General features: G+C 41.2%; 1 protein-coding gene across 1 annotated transcript in view; it reads left to right on the top strand.

The window, feature by feature from the left end:
* CNTNAP2 (contactin associated protein 2) overlaps positions 1-19135 on the top strand; it is a 1915008-nt gene that overhangs the window by 1479334 nt on the left and 416539 nt on the right. Inside the window, exon 14 of the mRNA XM_080666270.1 lies at positions 11052-11208. Coding sequence (XP_080522396.1) covers positions 11052-11208 — 157 coding nt within the window. The remainder of the gene's footprint in view (positions 1-11051; positions 11209-19135) is intronic.

Below are 19135 nucleotides of genomic sequence, written 5' to 3' on the forward strand. Positions count from 1 at the left end.
ATGTTCATGAGGGATATTGGCCTGTAATCTCTTTCATTGTGTTTTCTTTATCTGGTTTTGGTATTAGGGTGATGCTGGCTTCATAGAATGAGCTTGGAAGTTTTCCTTCCTCTTGAATTGTTTGGAATAGTCTGAGGAGGATAGGTTTTAGTTCTTCCTTGACTGTTTGGAAAAACTCTCCTGTGAAGCCATCTGGCCCTGGGCTTTTGTTTGCTGGAAGCTTTTTGATGACTGCTTCAATTTCTTCCATATTTATTGGCCTATTGAGATATTTAGATTTTTCCTGATTGAGTTTTGGAAGGTTGTATTTTTCTAGGAATATGTCCATTTCCTCCAGATTGTCTAGTTTGTTGGAATAGAGTTGTTCATAGTATTTTTTAACAATCCTTTGTATTTCTGTGGGGTCTGTTGTTATTTCTCTTCTTTCATTTCTTATTTTGTGTATTTGGGTCCTCTCTCTTTGCTTCTTGGTGAGCCTGGCTAGAGTTTCATAAATATTGTTTATCCTTTCAAAGAACCAGCTCTTGGTTTTGTTTATCTTTTGTATTGTTTCTTTTGGTCTCTATGTCATTTATCTCTGCTCTGACCTTTATTATTTCCTTCCTTCTGCTTACACTGGGCTTTTCTTGTTCTTCTCTTTCTAACTCTTTGAGTTGTAGGGTTAGGTAATTTATTTCCATTGTTTCTTGTTTTGTTTGTTTGTCTGTTTGTTTGTTTGTTGCAGTAGGCTTGCAGAGCTATGAACTTCCCTCTCAAGACTGCTTTCGCTGTGTCCCATAGATTTTGGATTGTTGTGTTTTCATTGTCATTTGTTGCCATGATGTTTTTTATTTCTTCTTTGATCTCTCTGGTAACCCCGTCATTGTTTAATAGCATGCTATTTATCCTCCAGGTGTTTGATTTTTTTGGATTGTTTTTTATTGAAGTTGATTTCTAGTTATATGTCATTGTGATCTGAGAAGATGCTTGATATGCTTTCTATCTTCTTGAATTTGAAGAGACTTTGCCTATGACCCAATATATGGTCTATCTTTGAAAACGACCCATGTGCACTTGAGAAGAATGTATATTCTGTGGTTTTGGGGTGAAATGTTCTGAAGATGTCAATTAATTCCATCTGATCTAGTGAGTCATTTAGGATTGATGTTTCTTTGCTGATTTTTTGTTTAGCGGATTTGTCTAATGTGATAGTGGGGTATTAAAGTCCCCTACTATGATTGTATTGCTGTCAATCTCTCCCTTGATATCTTCCAGAAGTTTTTTTATGTATTTGGGTGCTCCTGTTTTGGGTGCATATATGTTTACCAGAGTTATTTCTTCTTGTTGGATTGCTCGCTTTAGTATTATGAAGTGGCCTTCCTTATCTCTTGTTATGTCCTTCACTTTGAGAACTAATTTGTCAGATATAGGTATTGCTACCCCAGCTTTTTTTTCATTTCAATTCGCCTGAAAAACCTTTTTCCATCCCTTCAACCTAAGTCTGTGTGCATCTTTTTTTCTGAGGTGGGTTCCCTGTAGACAGCAGATATGTGGGTCATGTTTTCTTATCCACTCAGTTACCCTATGTCTTTTGATTGGGGCACTTAATCCATTTACAGTTAAAGTTATTATTGATAGGTACTTGTTTGTAACCATTTTTATTCTTTACCCCTGTGTTCCTTCTTCGCTTCCTATTTCTTCTTTTTAGAGAAGACCCTTTAGCATTTCTTGCAGTGCTGGTTTGGTGGTGATAAACTCCCTAAGTCCTTTTTTGTCTGTGAAGCTCCTGATTTCAACTTCAATTTTGATTGATAGCCTTGCTGGGTAAAGTATTCTTGGATTCAGACCCTTCCTTTGCATGACTTTGTATATTTTATTCCATTCCCTTCTGGCCTGATGTGTTTCTGTTGAGAAATCAGTCGCTAGTCTGATGGGGGATCCTTTGTAGGTAACCTGTCTCTCTCTGGCCGCTTTTAAGATTCTTACTTTGTTGTTGCTGTTTGCCAATTTAATTATAATGTGCCTTGGCGTCAGTCTTTTGGGGTTCATTTTGTTTGGGACTCTGTGAGCTTCTTGCATTTGTGTGGGGTTTTTTCCTTCCCTATATCAGGGAAGTTTTCTGTCATTGTTTCTTCAAACAGGTTTTCTATTCCTTGCTCAGTTTCCTCTCCTTCTGGCACCCCTATTATGTGGATTTTGTTTCATTTCATGTTGTCCCAAAGTTCCCTTAGGCCAGCCGTGGGCAAACTACTGCCCGCAGGCCAGATCTGGCTGTTCTATCTGGTTCTCTTGCTCTCCCCTTCGCTCCTTTACTTTGAATTTATATTAGTTCACACAAACACTCCATCCATGCTTTTGTTCCGGCCCTCTGGTCCAGTTTAAGAACCCATTGTGGCCCTCGAATCAAAAAGTTTGCCTACCCCTGCCTTAGGCTCTCCTGTTTTTTTAATTTTTTTTTTCTAGATGCTGCTCTGCTTGGGTATTTTTTCCTAACTTGTCTTCTAGCTCCCTGAGGTGGTCCTCTGCTTTTTCTAGTCTACTGTTGACGCTTTCTATTGAGTTCTTTTTGCAGCAATGTCATTTTTCATTTCTTCTTGGGTCTTCTTCATTTCCTCTTGGTTCTTACACATATTTTTGAATTTGTCTTCCATTCTTTTCAGCCACCTTATGACTATTTCTCTGAATTCTTTCTCTGACAGGTTGCTTGCCTCCATTTCATTTACTTCCTTTTCTGGTGATGCCTCCTTTTCTTTCATATGCAGGCTGTTTCTTTGTCTCCCCATTATCTCTCTTCTCCATATGTCTGGTTATGTAGTTCTCTCTCTCCTGCATTGATTTTAAGGCACAAAATACAACACAACAAGGCACAATGCACAAGGCACTGAACATAAATGTATTCATGATATTAACAACCCCAAATAAAAGTGGCCACCAGAGAAAAGATAATTAGGGGATAAGAAAGAAAGAGGAAGAAAAAATAATGAGTGCAAGAATGATATTGAGAAAAGGAAAAAAAATTAAGAGACAAAAGAAAGAGAATAAAAAAAAGGGGGAAAAATTATATGGGGAAAAAACTCCAATAAAACAGCCACTACTCCCAACAAATGCAAGCAACAAATACCTAGAGTTAAATTCAAACTACAAAGAACAACTAATATCAAGTGTGGTGAGGAAAAACAGAAGCAAAAAGCTAACAAAAACAAAACAAACAAACAAAAAAAAGGGAAACAATCTCACAAACTAGCATAAAAAAAACAATCTAATCAACAATCAAACAAACAACAACAAAAGGACAGAGAGAAAAAAATTTGGATAGTGAAGAAAGAGAAGAGAGAGCTGTGTATGGGCTTAGAGTAGGGGATTGGAAATTAGATATATAAGTAGATGAATTTTTAACAGTGGGTAAAAAGAAGAAATAGAGGAAATCTAAAGCAGGAATAGGGTAAGAGAAACAGGACAACATAAGGGGAAAAGTGAGGAAGAAAAGTGTTGGCATAAAGGTAAAGTTGGGATAGAGTAAAATGATGCTAAAGGAAAGATGAAAATAGAATGTAGAACACTAATCCCAAAATAAAATAAAGAGAAAATAAAATGACACTTTATAAAAAAGGTAAAATAGTAGTAGTAATAATACTGATTAAAAATAAAAATATAATAATTAAGAAGGTAAAATCAAGTGAGGAAAAAAGAAAAAAATTTTAGTTTCTTAAGTAAAAGATGAAAAATTAAATAAAAATGTGTAGTAGTGAAGGTCCTTCACTTCCTCTACTGTTCTGTTTGGCGCGACTGTTTCCTAGTCAGGACAGTATTGAAGTTCCCTGTGTTCCACCACTCCTCAGTGTTGTAAGCCACAGTCCTGATTTTCAAGCAGGCAGTACTTCTTTGTTTCTTATACTCCTTTATTTGTGTTTACACAAGAGTCAATTTGTGATTCAACTCCTGGGTGGCAGTGTTTCTGGATTGACCTCCAGGCCTATAAGTCCTCTCTAGCTGGTGTTTAGATTTTGTTTTCCCTGTCACACTTAATACTTGTTTTGGGGGAATGGGCTGCCCCAGAGCTGGTTCTCTGATCATTATTCCCCACTCTGATCCCCAGGTTCCACAAAAACAACTTTCCCCTGCAGTCTCTTAGAGTGTCCTCAATTTGGTGATCCTATGTACTGGGCTTAGTAATCAAAAGCAAGGATTTAAAGAGGAAAAAAATATACTTAAAAAAGCCAGAGTAAGAGACTCGGAACTCGCAACTTTTACCCTCCGGCACTGCATGCAACTCTATGATCCTCTCTTTGCATGTCTTTTTTTCCCCTGGCACTAAGCAGCCGGCACTGATAAAAATTTTATGCTTCCTTTTTGTGCCCAGTCCAGCTATGGGTTGATTTTTAGAGTTCCCTTCTGCCAGCAGCCCTGCAGATCCCCTTCCACATTCACGATCACGGCCGTGGATTTTGTGGGGTGGAGACTTCCCCCAAACACTAGATCCCATTTCCCGTGTTTTTCTCTCCAGCCTGGATAGCAGACCTTACATTTCCCTAGGCATAATCTGACCTTTCCTTGAGAAGGTGCAGAGCTCCTCTGAGTCAGCGTATTCACGCTGCCTGAGATCCGGTGTTCCTGGGTACGCAGTTGGTTCCTGGGTGTTCTATTTGTAGAGTCGCAGGATGTATAGGCTTCCGATAACAGCCGCTCTCCCCTTCAAGATGGCACGACCTTCGCAGTAGAGCCTGTCGCTCCAGGAGAGATTTCAGCAACAGTGTAGGCTGCCCGGTCCTGGTCAGAGGACCCCGGTCCGGCAGTCCCCAACAGTCCCTTGGAGTATAGCTGACCCTCACCCACAAATATACACTCCCCGTATGTCCACACACTCTCCTTTCGTTCTCTCACTCACCCACTATCTTGCATTCTGCCTTCCCATCGGCAGCCATCTTCACAATATCTTTAAAATAATTTGTAAAAATGTAGATGAAAGTATTTTGGTGGGGGGGGGCACAGTGGGAGAGGCCAATGGAGGAAAAGAGGACATATGTAATACTATCAACAATAAAGATTTATTTTTTAAAAAGAAAGTATTTTTATGATTTTAGGACAATAAACCAAGAAGAAAATGTTAAATTAAGGTGCTTGTTGATTGTATAGTATGCCATTTCAGTTACAAATTAATATTTTGCTACTAATTTGAAAAGTTATAGCAATATTTTAGATATAAAACAAGCCGAGGTACATCCGTTATCAACCAAAAGAAGTCAACACATGGGATATTGAGACAATATAAATGATAAGGTGGGGTAAGGCATGTTCTAGCAAATATATATGGTTTTTAATGAAGAATAAAAATAAAGGAAAAAGCTAGTACTCACACCAATCATTATCCCTGAGATCCAATTAATTTCTTCATTTATTCTGTAAAGAGGAAAAGTAATATTTAAATTAATTGGCTAGGGCTTTTCCAGTGGGGAAAAAAAGACTACAAAAGTGCATTAGTACATTATACAAGCAGCATGTGGTTCCATCCAATCACTTTGCTATTATTAACCACATTTGCTCCTGGGGCCTTGGTACAAAGGAATTAACCAGAGTTATTGAGAGGGCCATGGAGGCCATTGACCTGGCTAGAAATTGAAGGCAAGTTAACTTGGAATAAGTTGGTCTATTTTGTTCTCTTTAACACTGTTCAGAATTATGAACTCCCATCTCATCTGTCACTTCAATCCCATTCACATTAATAAAATCTAATTCATTTGAAAAGGATTCATGGTGATTTGATTCAACTCAATCAAATTGTGCTGGGTGGAATCAGTCCTTGATTGAAATCTATTAAATTCAATTCAATAAAATAAATTTAAATATTATGCAGTGAAATTAAATTTTAATTAATCACTATTTCAGTTCAGGTCCATTTTGATCATGAACTTCAGTTCTCCATTTCTAAATTTGGGCTCTATTCAAATTAATAAAATATAGTAAAATCCAGTGTAATTTTGAAAGATGCAACATGAGGCTAATGAACTACATTCATTTCCATTCAGCCCTAATCAAATGAGTTTAGTGACATTCAATCACAGTGAGATAAAATGTTCACCCTTAACAACCACATTGAATGTTTACATTATAACTTCAAATGGTGATTTCCCAACTTTACATCACTGTCTGTAATATGAACACAAAGCTTCTTGGATTTCATTCTGTTTGGTCTTTGCATTAACATATAACAACATAGAATTAGATGGTTGGGAAACAAGTGAGAATATCATTTACCCAGTTGGAAAAAAATGATTTCACAAAACTTATAGGATGCTTGAGATACAGTCTTTTGTATCTATGAGTATGTCTACATATATGATTTTAAATTTTATTTTGAATGTTCTTGATGTAAATAGTAAAATGAATTTACAAAAAAAGTGTTAGAATGATGATAATTCTAAAAAAAAATTGAAAAATATTTTTATCTTTATTTGTTGACAGTGTTACAGATGTCCCCTTCTTTTTTCTCCCCAGTGTCTTCCTCCACCTGGATCTCACCCTACCCTATGTCTTCACTACCCTATTGCCCGTGTCCATGGGTAATGCATATATGCATATAAGTTCTTTGGTTCATTTCTTCCTGCCGCCCCCCTCTCCCCCGCTCATTTCTTCTCTCTGTCAGTCTGTTCCATGTTTCCATTCTTCTGGTTCTATTTTGTTCATCAGTTTATTTTGTTCATTCTATTTCTTGTTTATTTTGATTTTTAGAGTCAATTGTTGATAGATATGTATTTATTGACATTTTTGTTCATATTTTTTATTTTTTATTCTTTCAACACTTCTCTCTGTCTTTAACCTTTGGCATTTTAATTGTGATGTGTCTTAGTGTGATGTGTCTTAGATGTGTCTTAGGGTTTATCTTGTTTGGGACTCTCTGTGTTTTCTGGACTTGTAAGTCTATTTCTTTCACCAGGTAGGATAAGTTTGCTGACATTCGTTTTTTCAAATAGGTTTTCAATTTCTTGCTCCCTCTCTTCTTTTTCTGGTACCCCCATGATGCAAATGTTGGTACACTTAATTGTCTCAGAGGCTCCTCTACTCCCCTGTTAATTCCCTGTAAATTGTTCTTTATTTCTGTTAGTGTATCCTTCATTTCTGACTGGTCCTTTTTTCATGTCTCTGATGCTCTCACTAAGTTCCTTGAAATTCTCACTAAGTCCCTTGACATTCTCACTAAGTTCCTTGAGCATCCTTATAACCATTGTTTTGAACTCTGTATCTAGTAGTTTGCTTGCTTCCATTTCATTTAGTTCTTTTTCTGGATATTTCTTTTGAACTTTCATTTGTGTCATGTTTCTTTGTCTCCACATTTTGGCTACTTCCCTGTGTTTGTTTCTATGTATTAGGTACAGCTGATATGGCTCCTGGAATTGGTAGAGTGGCCTTGTGTAGTAGGTGTCCTGTAGGGCCCAATGGCTCAGCCTCCCCAGTCATCATAACTGGGTACTCTAGGTGTGCCTCTGTGTGGGCAGTGTGCACTGTCCTGTTGTAGTTGAGCCTTGATTGCTATCGGCATAACTTGGAGAAATTGACCCCAGGCCAACTGGTTGTGAGGATCGCCTGTGACTACAGTGGAAGAGCTATTGTGCAAAAGATACCCATATGAGGCAGGATTTGTTTTAGTGGGACTTTGGTGCTCACCGAGTTCACTCTTGAGTGTGTCACTCATGGATGTGAAGAGTTGTAATCTATCATAGTCTAAAGATGTCCACTGGGTACACTGGGTGCATTGCTTCTGGGGCCTCCTAGGAGATGCAAAGTCAGCCACTACCTATGCTCTGCCTGGGGCCACCTGGCACAAGCTACAGAGAAATCTGAAGCTGGATGCTGTTTGTGTTGGGCTTGGAGGTGCCCAGGCAAGGCCAAGCTGTAAACCTTAGTAAGCTGCTACTAGTGCCAGACCTGGGGCCACTTATTGAGAGCTATGGAGCATGCTGAGTCCAGCTTCTAGTTGTTTGAAAGATTTTAGTAAAGTCTGAAACCTGAGGCAGGTTAGGATATGCCATTCATATGGAAAAGCACTGCAAACAGCTGTGTCTGGCTATAAATTGGGTGGGGTGGGATCTCAGAGAATCACCAGGGCAGGGCATACAGCTTGGGTCAGGTTGATGAAGACTCAGATATAGCACCTTCCAGTCAGCTCTATGGGGATGTGAAGGGAGGGGAGATCTCAGCAGTGGAACAATGACTTCTGCCACCATTTTTATCTGGGAGAAAGTTGTCCCCATCCCATTTTTACCCTGATACCAGACAATTTAGTTACTCTTTGGATGTCCCTGGATCCTTTCAAGTTGCTGTCCCAGTGCTGGAACTCAGAGGGAGTGAGTCCAAATAAGTCCATGCGTGGCCCCTTTAAGAGGAACTGCCTGGGTCTCCAGCTACCTCCTTGTCAATCAGCCACAATGCCTACTGGTTTTTATACCAATTAAAAATGTCTTTACTTAGTAAGCATATTATTACCATTCATACCTTGGAGTATTAAAATCAGATCCAAGTGGTTAGCTGAAATTGACTGATAAAGAAGAGAAAAAAAATGGTGGTGCCATGGTAAAAATGGAAGGGAAGCAGAAATGGGAGACTTTTCAGAATGCGGTCATTTCTTTAGAAAGAGAATCCTGCCCTGTGAGGGGCTCCAAACAACCAGAGGCTGCCAGACCACAGGAGCCCTGGTAGGCTGTAAGGAAGCTGCCAGCAGGGAGCAGTAAGCAGAGCATTGAAAGGCAGGTTTCTGCTGCTTTTGTACTTGTTCTAATTCCTCTGTTAAAAAGCCCCCTGCGCATAGTTAATGGAATTTGTAGTAACTAGGTAGTAGTAGGTATAATAAAACTAGATTTTATTAAGCTAAAATGATGCTTTTAAGTTTTCATTTTGGAAACTATAAACCCTTATGGTATTATTTTTAATATCCTCTAGAAGTGGATTGAATAGAACTAATTAAATGTCCAAGTGACCATACTGGTTCTCATCATAGACTGTATCAAGATAATATTTATTTAAGAAAATTCTTGCCAAAACCGGTTTGGCTCAGTGGATAGAGCGTCGGCCTGCGGACTGAAGGGTCCCGGGTTCGATTCCGGTCAAGGGCACGTACATTGGTTGCGGGCACATCCCCAGTAGGGGGCGTGCAGGAGGCAGCTGATCGATGTTTCTCTCTCATCGATGTTTCTAGCTCTCTATCCCTCTCCCTTCCTCTCTGTAAAATATCAATAAAATATATTTTTAAAAAAATCATTTATAAGAAAATTCTTAAGTTACTTTTTGTAGCCCAGAAGATCCAAAGACACATTTTGCAAGTCAGGTATGTACCACATTTCCAACAAGAGGTCCCTCGCATTTGCCCTTGTGTTTCTGGAACAACTTGTTATTAGAAAAATTAACAGAGATCTATTGGTTTCTTTGGTCTTGGGAAACAAGTAACCTCTTTTCTTTTTCCCTTTCTCAATTTAATCATCCAAACCCTTCACCACCATAAAGCCCAATCTTGAGTACAAGCAGTATAGTGGTTATATTTAATTCAATCTATGCTTGGCTCTTTTAATACAATATGCCTTTGATAAGTCAGCCTCTAGTTAACTTAGAATATGGTTCTTCATTAACCTAATCTTGTCCCAATATTTACCCCTACTTAATATAGTTAACAGACATCATCATATTCAGAAGGTAGAGAAGTTCTTGAGCTCTTGGCACTAGGTAAATTACTTCTTTTCTAACTACTTCCTATTCTTTTCTTTTAAAAAATCTTTTCATTTTTATTGCCTTGAACTGCTTTCCCCCAAAGCCAATTAACAGGTAAATAATGATTAGTAAAGCAAAAAGTACAACTTCATTAGCATAGCGCTGGAATAAGGCAATTCTCTGGTCACAGCAAATTGAATCCTTCTCTTCTTGCTGAACACAGAATATACACCAAATTAATAATTTATTTTGATGATAGTGACTTAATTTAACCATATTAGCCAGTGCTAATAACAAAGCATACAATTTGCTCTTTCCCTGGATTATATTTGTCTGATTGGCATTCTTCTGCTCACAGCAGATGTGCAAACAGCGCGGGAATAGATTTTGCCCTTAACTTCTTTTCCCAGGAAGGAAAACAAAATAGTATTGATTTTGCCTCGTCCTAACTGGGACCATTAAGTATAAAAGACTAAAAGTATTTTGATTTAAGAAATATGTGGGGAGGTGGGGGGAAGAAATGGGAAATTGGGCTACTCTTACCTGGTCACTATAGTATGTTACCTCCTTGAAGTTAATAAAGAAAATGTCATTGCATGTCATCCTTTTGGATCCTGTTCTGGTGTATAGTAAGACCCCCTCCCTATAGGGAACTGAGGGTGTGCCATGTGAGATGAACTCAGAGCCTGGGTCCCATGCAGAGCTTAGGGCTCCTGCTGGAATACCCCTGGTCCAAGCAACTTTACAAGGAGACTTTTTCTGCTGGGCTTCTACTCCCAGAAGGTGCTGGTGGGAATCAGCTGGCTCCCTCTCCATTTCCCCTGTAGCACATTTCTCAGCCTCATGCTAAAGGAGAGGCTGCTAATTATCTTGCTTCCTTTACTGATTTTCATGAAGAATACTGAGCCAGCTCCTTTGGTTTGTACAATTTGCCATCACTCTCTGTAATGAAACACTAACACTGTTGGATTGTTCTAGTCACTAGGAGAAATAATCCAAGATGGAATGGAGCTGATGTTCTGAGATATATCCTCTCACTGATTATTTGAGGTTCAGACAGAGCAAGGGAGCTTCTTACCAGACCAGCCATTAACTCCACTTCTCCAGGTGTTTCCTCTCCCCACCAGGAATGTCAGTGTCCCCTAGTTTCCAAAACGAAGGACAGTAACCATATCTTGCTGGGAAAACTTGAGCTTGCAATTCCCTTTGCTGTTTTTAATTAAATATTCCTATTATGGGGATGCATTTACTTTTAAGAGGGGTAAGTGATGTTCCGTCTATCAGAGAGCAACACTGCTCCTGGGGAAGGAGGGGGAAGTGAGATAGTATCATGACCCATTCCTATTCCTGTCTCAACGTGCCTCTTCCCTTTCTTGCAGATGGAAGTCCTTACACCTGGTGGGTTGGCAAAGCCAATGAGAAGCACTACTACTGGGGAGGCTCTGGGCCTGGGATTCAGAAATGTGCCTGTGGCATCGAGCGCAACTGCACAGACCCCAAATACTACTGTAACTGTGACGCGGACTACAAGCAGTGGTGAGTGTGGGCACGGCACACGAGCTCGCCCTGCCCTGTGCTTCTCGGTCACACTAATTAGAGAGAAAGTAAGTTTGAAATGTGCTGGAATCCTATATAATAAAGAGGTAATATGCAAATTAACCATCACACCCTTGCACAAGATGGCTGCCACAAGATGGCCGGCAGGGGAGGATAGTTGTGGGCAATCAGGCCAGCAGGGGAGGGTAGTTAGGGTGACCAGGCCAGCAGGGGAGGGCAGTTGGGGGCAACCAGGCCAGCAGGGGAGGGCAGTTGGGGGTGACCAGGCTGGCAGGAGAGGGCAATTGGGGGCGAACGGGCCAGCAGGGGAGCAGTTAGGCATCGATCAGGCTGGCAGGGAAGTGGTTAGGGAGTGATCAGGCTGTCAGGCATAAGCGGTTAGGGCAGGGGTGGGCAAACTTTTTGACTCGAGGGCCACAATGGGTTCTTAAACTGGACCGGAGGGCCGGAACAAAAGCATGGATGGAGTGTTTGTGTGAACTAATATAAATTCAAAGTAAAGGAGCGGAGGGGAGAGCAAGAGAACCCTCCACTCTTTCGGCTCCGCGGGTCGGATAGAACAGCTGAACGGACCGGATCCGGCCCGCGGGCCGTAGTTTGCCCACAGCTGGGTTAGGGGCTGATCAGGCAGGCAGGCAGGCAGGCGAGTGGTTGGGAGCCAGCAGTCCCGGATTGTGAGAGGTATGTCTGACTGCCAAGGGGTCCCAGATTGGAGAGGGTGCAGGCTGGGCTGAGGGACAACCCCCCCCCCCCAAGTGCACGAATTTTGTGCACTGGGCTTCTAGTAATAAGTTAATAGGTTAAGAAAGTTTGGAACTCACCCAGTTGACAAATGTCAAGAGCGTTTTGAAAAACATAAAAGCAGAGAGAGGTCAGCGCTTCAAGGGTGTGCATTTAGAAATAGACATTTACATAACTGAAGTGGCCATACATTATCCAGAGAGGAAAATAATGAGCCATGTAGCGGGCAGTGAACGTTACACGAGGTGCTTTGGAACAATGAAGCCCATGTGCAGCAGGTGAGAGCATCCACTCTAAACGGTTACCCACGGTGACTGCCTCCACCTCCTGCAATGTTTGCTTTCAGTGGCTGCATACACAAAAAAAAGGAGGTGTGGGAGGGGAGGGAAAATCATTCTTTGCTCTTGTCTTTAGCAGTAGTGCTGGCTGCTGTACTTTTCTTTCATGCCTTGAACTGTGTGTAACTCTAATAGAAATCAGTTTGGGTCTCTTTCATCCCTCTGTTGGCTTTTGTCCTGCTTCACAGTGAATGGCGAGGTTTGTGTCAGTTTTAAAGATAAAATCAGCTGTCATTCCATGTGAAAAAGGCCCAGGAAGTTCAGGTGGAAGAACACAAACCTAAGTAAGGTTCTTCCCAGAGGCACACAGGCAGCAGGCACCTGCTTCTCACAGCTTCAGAGACGGGGAGAGGCCCTCTCTGTTCCCTTCTTGCCTCTGGAGGGCAGCACCGAGCACAGTCTTGCGTTTTTTCACTTGACAGAATGCCCTCGCCTCTGTTTTACACTATTTAGAAGGCAATTTACAAGTTTTTTCAAATAGCTAACTGAAAACTAATTCTGATTATAAAGTTAATAGATTGGTAGGATGTTAACCTATCTTTCAAAAGCCACACTTTTTTATTTTTTAGTAAATGGATTACTGAGGCTATCTATTGCAGTGGCTTAGAATTTCTGTGTATGTATTTAAATAGCTAACATTATTCTTTAATTGTGGTGCCTTGTAAAGAGAAAATCATGATATTCAATTTGTAATTGTGCTTAAAAGATGTATGTGCACATACACATCTATACATCTATACAAAGACTGGGATTCGGGAAAGTGGACTCAGAAGGACAGTTGAATGGAGTTAACATTTTCATTCATATTGTCAGTCAATCATTCATTCTGTCAATCATTAACTCAACAAATATTGATTGATGTCTTCTGTGCCAGGGATCATCTAGGGGTGAGATAAAACCGTGAATGACAATAATGAGAACTGCTCTGGCTTATGGTCTGTTGACACTTTTATAGTTGTGTGTTCTTAAGCAAGTTCCAAGACCCTTATTTGTCTGTTCAACATTGACTCACAGCCCTGTTGGGAAGCTGATGTTGAGTGCAGCCTTCCTGATTACAAGTGTAGTCCCAGATGGTTAAATGTCCTGGCATCTCACATTCATTTCTTTGTCCTACCACAGAGGAAAGTTGAGATATTAATGAAAAGGGAAATCTGGTGCATACATTCAAGTGAAGTTCATTTTGGCCAGACATCATGCTAAGTGCTGAGGATTCCATGACAAACAGAGCATGCTCTTTGTCCTCAACATGCTCAAAAACTAGTGGGGGGAAACCCACAGACAATGTAGTACAATCAGTGCTCTGATGAAGAGATTGCAGGATAACAACAAAGCCAGTGGAAGAAATTTCAAGCCTAACAGAGGGAGTGGAGGGATGAGGTAGGAAAGCCCTTACAGAGAGTGATGCTTGATAGCGAAGAGTTTTCCAGCCACACTCTCCCTCAAAAGGTGGTCTTGGAGTAGAGGTATGAATAAGCATGGGGAACTGTCTGTACAGTAGCTCTGGAATGTGATGTGAAGAAGAAAGGAGAACAACAGTAGGGCTGAGCATGTAGGAAGTATACCATTAGAATTTTGATTCTTTTTAGGGTGGTAAGAGTTTGTATTTATCTTCAGTGAGCCCTTTGGAGGAGGCTTGATGGGAGAGGCAGGAGGGGAGAAGGAGGGTGTTGTGATAGCCCTTGAAAGGCATCAGAGGCAAAACCATGGAGAAGAAGAAATATATATGAGATATTTTGGAAGTAGTATCTGCACGGACTTGATAGTTATGATGATTCATGAAGAGAGAGAGGAGACTGGATAGGTGCTTGACGGGAATGGAGTGGAAGCAAGGTTGCATATCAGGCCTAGGAACAAAGCTTGGAGGAGGTAGATGATGAGAGCAGCTTTGAAAATATTAAATTGGAGGCACCAGTATCACGTCATGTCTAAACTCACAGGGATACCATTAGTGGGATTGCCAATAAGAAGTGTAGATTTTAGAGAAATGTATTTGCACCTGAAAACATTTTCAAGAACACACCTGAGTTGAGATCACAGCTAAGAAGCAGCCTCACGCACGCACACACACCTCCGGCAGGATCTGATTGGATCATAACTATTCAGTCCCTCAGCGACTTGGACACTGCCAATGTCTTGTTTCCTTCTGGCTGAGTCACAGATAACACATCCCCACACCTTCGCTTTTATAAAATGTGTCTAATGTTTCATAATAGAGGCATTCTATTGTGAGAAAATGGAAAAGTATAATGAATATGTTTCTAATAAATAGCTAATAAAATTATCTTCCCTGTCTGGCACAAGAAAGCTTTCAGTGATGCCTTATCAGTCTTTGAATTCACCAGCACCTGGCAAAGGACCCACTCTGTGGATGCTTTCAATATGTTGCAATGAATATTTGGTTCTAGAGGTGTGTTCCAACACTGTCAGGAGCAGTGGAGAAAGAGCAAGACTTGGAGCTGGAAGACTTGATATCCACGCCAGATTTTCTATTACAGGGGGAGGCTTTTAACCAATCTGAAACTAAGATTTGTTGTCTGCGTAATAAAAATAAATCTTGGTTTGTCAGATTTTTGTGAGAATTACATAGAATATAGAATATGAAAACATTCTATAAATTGTGCAGTACGAGATGCATAGCTATTTGCAATTCTTAAGTGTGTAATTCTCATTGTGATTCTTAATGATTCCAAATGAATCTTAAGGAATGAAAACAGACTGTGAAAAGTATGTCTCTTCTTGTTCTCCACCTGCTATGCAGCAGGTCTCAGGTCAAATTATTCTATGGCAGCATTGGAGAATAGGCTTTATTGGAGAACCTTACAAATCAGGCGTCAACAAGGGAAGAGAAGGTACAGGACCCCTGTGCCATCAACCCTCAGAGAGAGAGGCTGAAGCCAGGCTATTATGCTGAATACATCAAGGATGTATGTTCCAATGAACCCCTTGCTTCTCCCACTTCGCATAGTGCAAGGAGAGCAGCTCTCTCTTAGGGCACCAGGCAGCTGGCGTAGGGGTCAGCTATCTCCAGCATTGTCTGGGAGTCCTGGAACAAGGAGCGAGCCAGGCCTCTTTAGAAAGCCACTTTGGGCACAACTTTCTTGACTAGAAGTGGGGAGCACTCCCCAGCTGGTCCATTGTCCAGGAACCCAGAGCATGTGCCCCCATAATCACCACTATTTAAGTCTTTTTGTCCTACCACTGTGAAGAGAAAAGGAGAATCTAGTACAGAAATCCAGGGGAAATCCACATATGTGAAATGGTATTTGTTGTTATCTATATATATATATATACAAGCCTAAGTGATCGAATGACCAAACATCTGAACAACTGGTCACTATGATGCTCACTGACCACCAAGGGGCAAATGCTCAATACAGGAGCTGTCCTCTGGTGGTCAGTGCGCTCCCACAGCCAACACCCCACAGCCCCTCCCCCCACTGGCCAACCTCCTGTGGCCCCGATAGGCCCTGATCCATCGCTGGCTAGGCTGAGGGACCCCATGCATGCACAAATTCGTGCATTGGGCCTCTAGTATTATTTTTATTATTTAATGTTGAATGGAACTCTAGTTAAAATCATTAAAATTTTCTCAAATTACAGATGCATAAATTGGGCTCCAGGAAAAATGAAATTACTTTCCAAAAATTATGTTACTTTCTAAAAAATGAGAAGCAAAGAGAAGACTAAGACCCAGGTTTCCAAACTTCCAGTCCAGCGGTTTTCTACAATATCATGATCATGGAAGACTATTCATGTTGGTTTTATTTTTTTAATGATTTATGAATTTAATACTTTAACTAAATGTAAGTTTTAAATATAAAGCTTAATAAATAGATCACATGTTACATGCTCTTTTCTAAAGAACTCTAAAACTTAGATTATGCATCTACTTTGCTGGAGTTAAATACACAGAAATGGGCTCAGATAAATGAGGTTGTAGCTCAGAGTGTCTCACAGCAAAGAGGCAATGGCTAGTTAGAATGAGAAGCATCTCAAGAATTGCCTGATTATCTATGCTGTGAGAAGTTCTGAACAGTTACTTCTGAGATTGAATATGATTTAACATTTGTAATTTACTATTCATAGGTATAGAAAATATTCCCACCTACAGTGCCAGGATGCTAATTAAGCGAGCCTCAGTCTCAGCTAAGTACCCACCACTGGGTAATTCCTAGTCTCTTGTCGCCTGACTCAATGAGCTATATCATCGCATCTGAAATTAGCTATACCAAAATGGAATTACCAGTGAAAGCATCCACTCATAGCTGGAGTGCCCTTCTCTCCTTGTAGAATTTCTGGATGGTTGTGTCCTGGCCAAGATGAGCACATTCATAGGGGAAAATTAGTGAGGTGAAAATCCATTAGTCCAGTGTCCCCATTAGTGAGCAGTTCCCAACTCAATATTAAAAAGGTTAAATGCTTCCCCTGTGTGCCCTATTTCATTGACCCCAAATGGGATTGGCTTGTCTATAGGGCTTTTCTTCCTAGGCCAAAAACAATCCATGACCAAGGTTTGCAGGCAGTCAAACCTCTGCAGTATATCCAACCAGCAACGTTCTTGTGATTGGGCCAGTCTACTCTCTAACAACTAGCTCCTAAATATTTTCAATATTTTGAAAAATAATCATTTTTATTGTTTTTAAACAATTTCATCTAACCTTCTTAATAACATTTTTCCATGAAACGTTGACTTTTACTCAAAGTGAAATACTTATATGTGTGTTCTCATTTATCATATTGTTTAAATAATAATAGTGAACACTTACTGCATGTTAATTACATGCCAGGCACTAATCTAAGTGCTTAAATGTATTTTGTCATTTTAAACACATTGACCATCAATGAAGATATTGTTTTGTCCTCATTTTACACATGAGGACATTAAGCCCCAAAGAGATTTAGTTCCCTCAGGTCACACAGCTAACATGTGATAGAGCCGAGATTCAAACCTGGGGCAGGCAGACTCCATACTCATGTTTGGATATTACACAGCAAATGTAAACGCTGTGAAATTTTTTAACATATGCACTACATACAGTACAATTTTCCAATTTTTATAACAAAAAATTTACTATCTTAGCATTTTTAAGTGTATAGTTCAGTGTTATTAAGTACATTCATTTTATTGTGCAACCATCACTCCCTCCATCAGCACTCTTTTCATCTTGCAAAACTGTAACTCTGTCCCCATCTATAATAATAAAGAGCTAATATGCAAATGGTCATCATGCCCTCACGCTGTCACACCATAACAGCTCAGACACTCGAGAGAGGTATGGAGACCAGACAGGCACAAATGAGCTCATGAGAGAGGAATGGGGACCAACCAGGCACAAATTAGCTCACAAGAAAGGAATGGGGACCAGCCAGGCTGCAGCCCAGGAAAGGGACAAACCGTGCACCCCATGGTCCTAGGTGCCAGTGGCTGGCGCTATGGCCTGGGAGAGGGACAAGCCGCCTGCCCCGTAGTCCCAGGTGCCAGCAGCTGCCCCTGCAGCCCGGGACAGGGACAAGCCACCCATCCCACGGTCCCGGGCACCAGTGATTGCGTTTGCACCTGCAGCCCAGGAAAGGGACAAGCCTCCCATCCTACGGTCCTGGGTGCCAGCGGCTGCGCCTGCGCTTGTGGCCTGGGAGAGGAACAAGCCGCCCGCCCCATGGTCCCAGGCACTAGCGCCTGTGGCTGTGACCTGGGCAAAGCTGCCTGCCCATGGTCTCCTGTGGCTGTGGCCAGCTCGGGTGAAGCCAGCCTGGGTCCTGGGTGCCTATGGCTGGCCGGAGGAGGGAATCCTGGGTCCCAGGTGCGGGGTGAGGCAGAGGTGGTTGGGAGCGATCAGGCCAGCAGGGGAGCAGTTAGGGGTGATCAAGCAGGCAGGCAGAGGTGGTTAGGAAAATCAGGCAGGCAGGCAGAGGAGTTAGGGGCAATCAGGCAGGCAGGCGAGCAGTTGGGAGCCAGCGGTCCCGGATTGTGAGGGACAGTCGGACATCTCCTGAGGGGTCCCAGATTGGAGAGGGTGCGGGCTGGGCTGATGGACCGCCCCTCCCCATGCATGAATTTTGTGTACCAGGCCTCTAGTTAATCAATAACTCTCCACTGCTCCCTCCCCCAGCCCCTGGCACCCACCATTCTTCTTTTTTCTCTGAATTTGACTGCTTAGTACCTTATGAAATGGAATCAAACTGTATATTTTGTGTGTGTGTGGGGTGTGTGTGTGTGTGTGTGTGTGTGTGTGTGTGTGACTGGCTCATTTCACTTAGCATAAAGCCCTCAAGGTTCTTCTATGCTGTAGCCTGTGTCAGAATCTCCTTCATTTTTAAGACTGAATAATATTCCATTTATGTGTATACCACATTTTGTTAGTGTGTTCATCCATCGATAGACATTTGAGTGGCCTCCACATTTAGTCATTGTGAATATTGCCGCTATGAACATGAGTATACATACATTTTATTTTTAATATCTACCTTACTCAACTCTTTGGTATTCCTGATTTCTTTAAATCTCTTGTTTTGATTTTATATTAAAAGTAATTTTATTGTAAATAGGCTCAAATTTCAAATTATTTTCTAAATATAACCTGGTTTGTAATCCTAGCTCTGTTGCTTGCCAGCTCAATGACCTTGAACACGTTACAAAAGCTCTCTGACTGTTGCCTCAGCATGAAATTGAAATAATAACAACACCTACATTATCTGGTAGATCAGTGGTTTAAATGAGAGGAGGATACTCATAATCGGAAACACACATCTATCTTCCACTATAACATCTATTTTTAATTGTTGTTGCTATGTCCAGTAGCCCACCTCACACTACACACACCCATGCA

This window comes from Plecotus auritus, assembly GCF_963455305.1.
Source record: "Plecotus auritus genome assembly, chromosome: 4".
NCBI classification, from domain to species: domain Eukaryota; kingdom Metazoa; phylum Chordata; class Mammalia; order Chiroptera; family Vespertilionidae; genus Plecotus; species Plecotus auritus.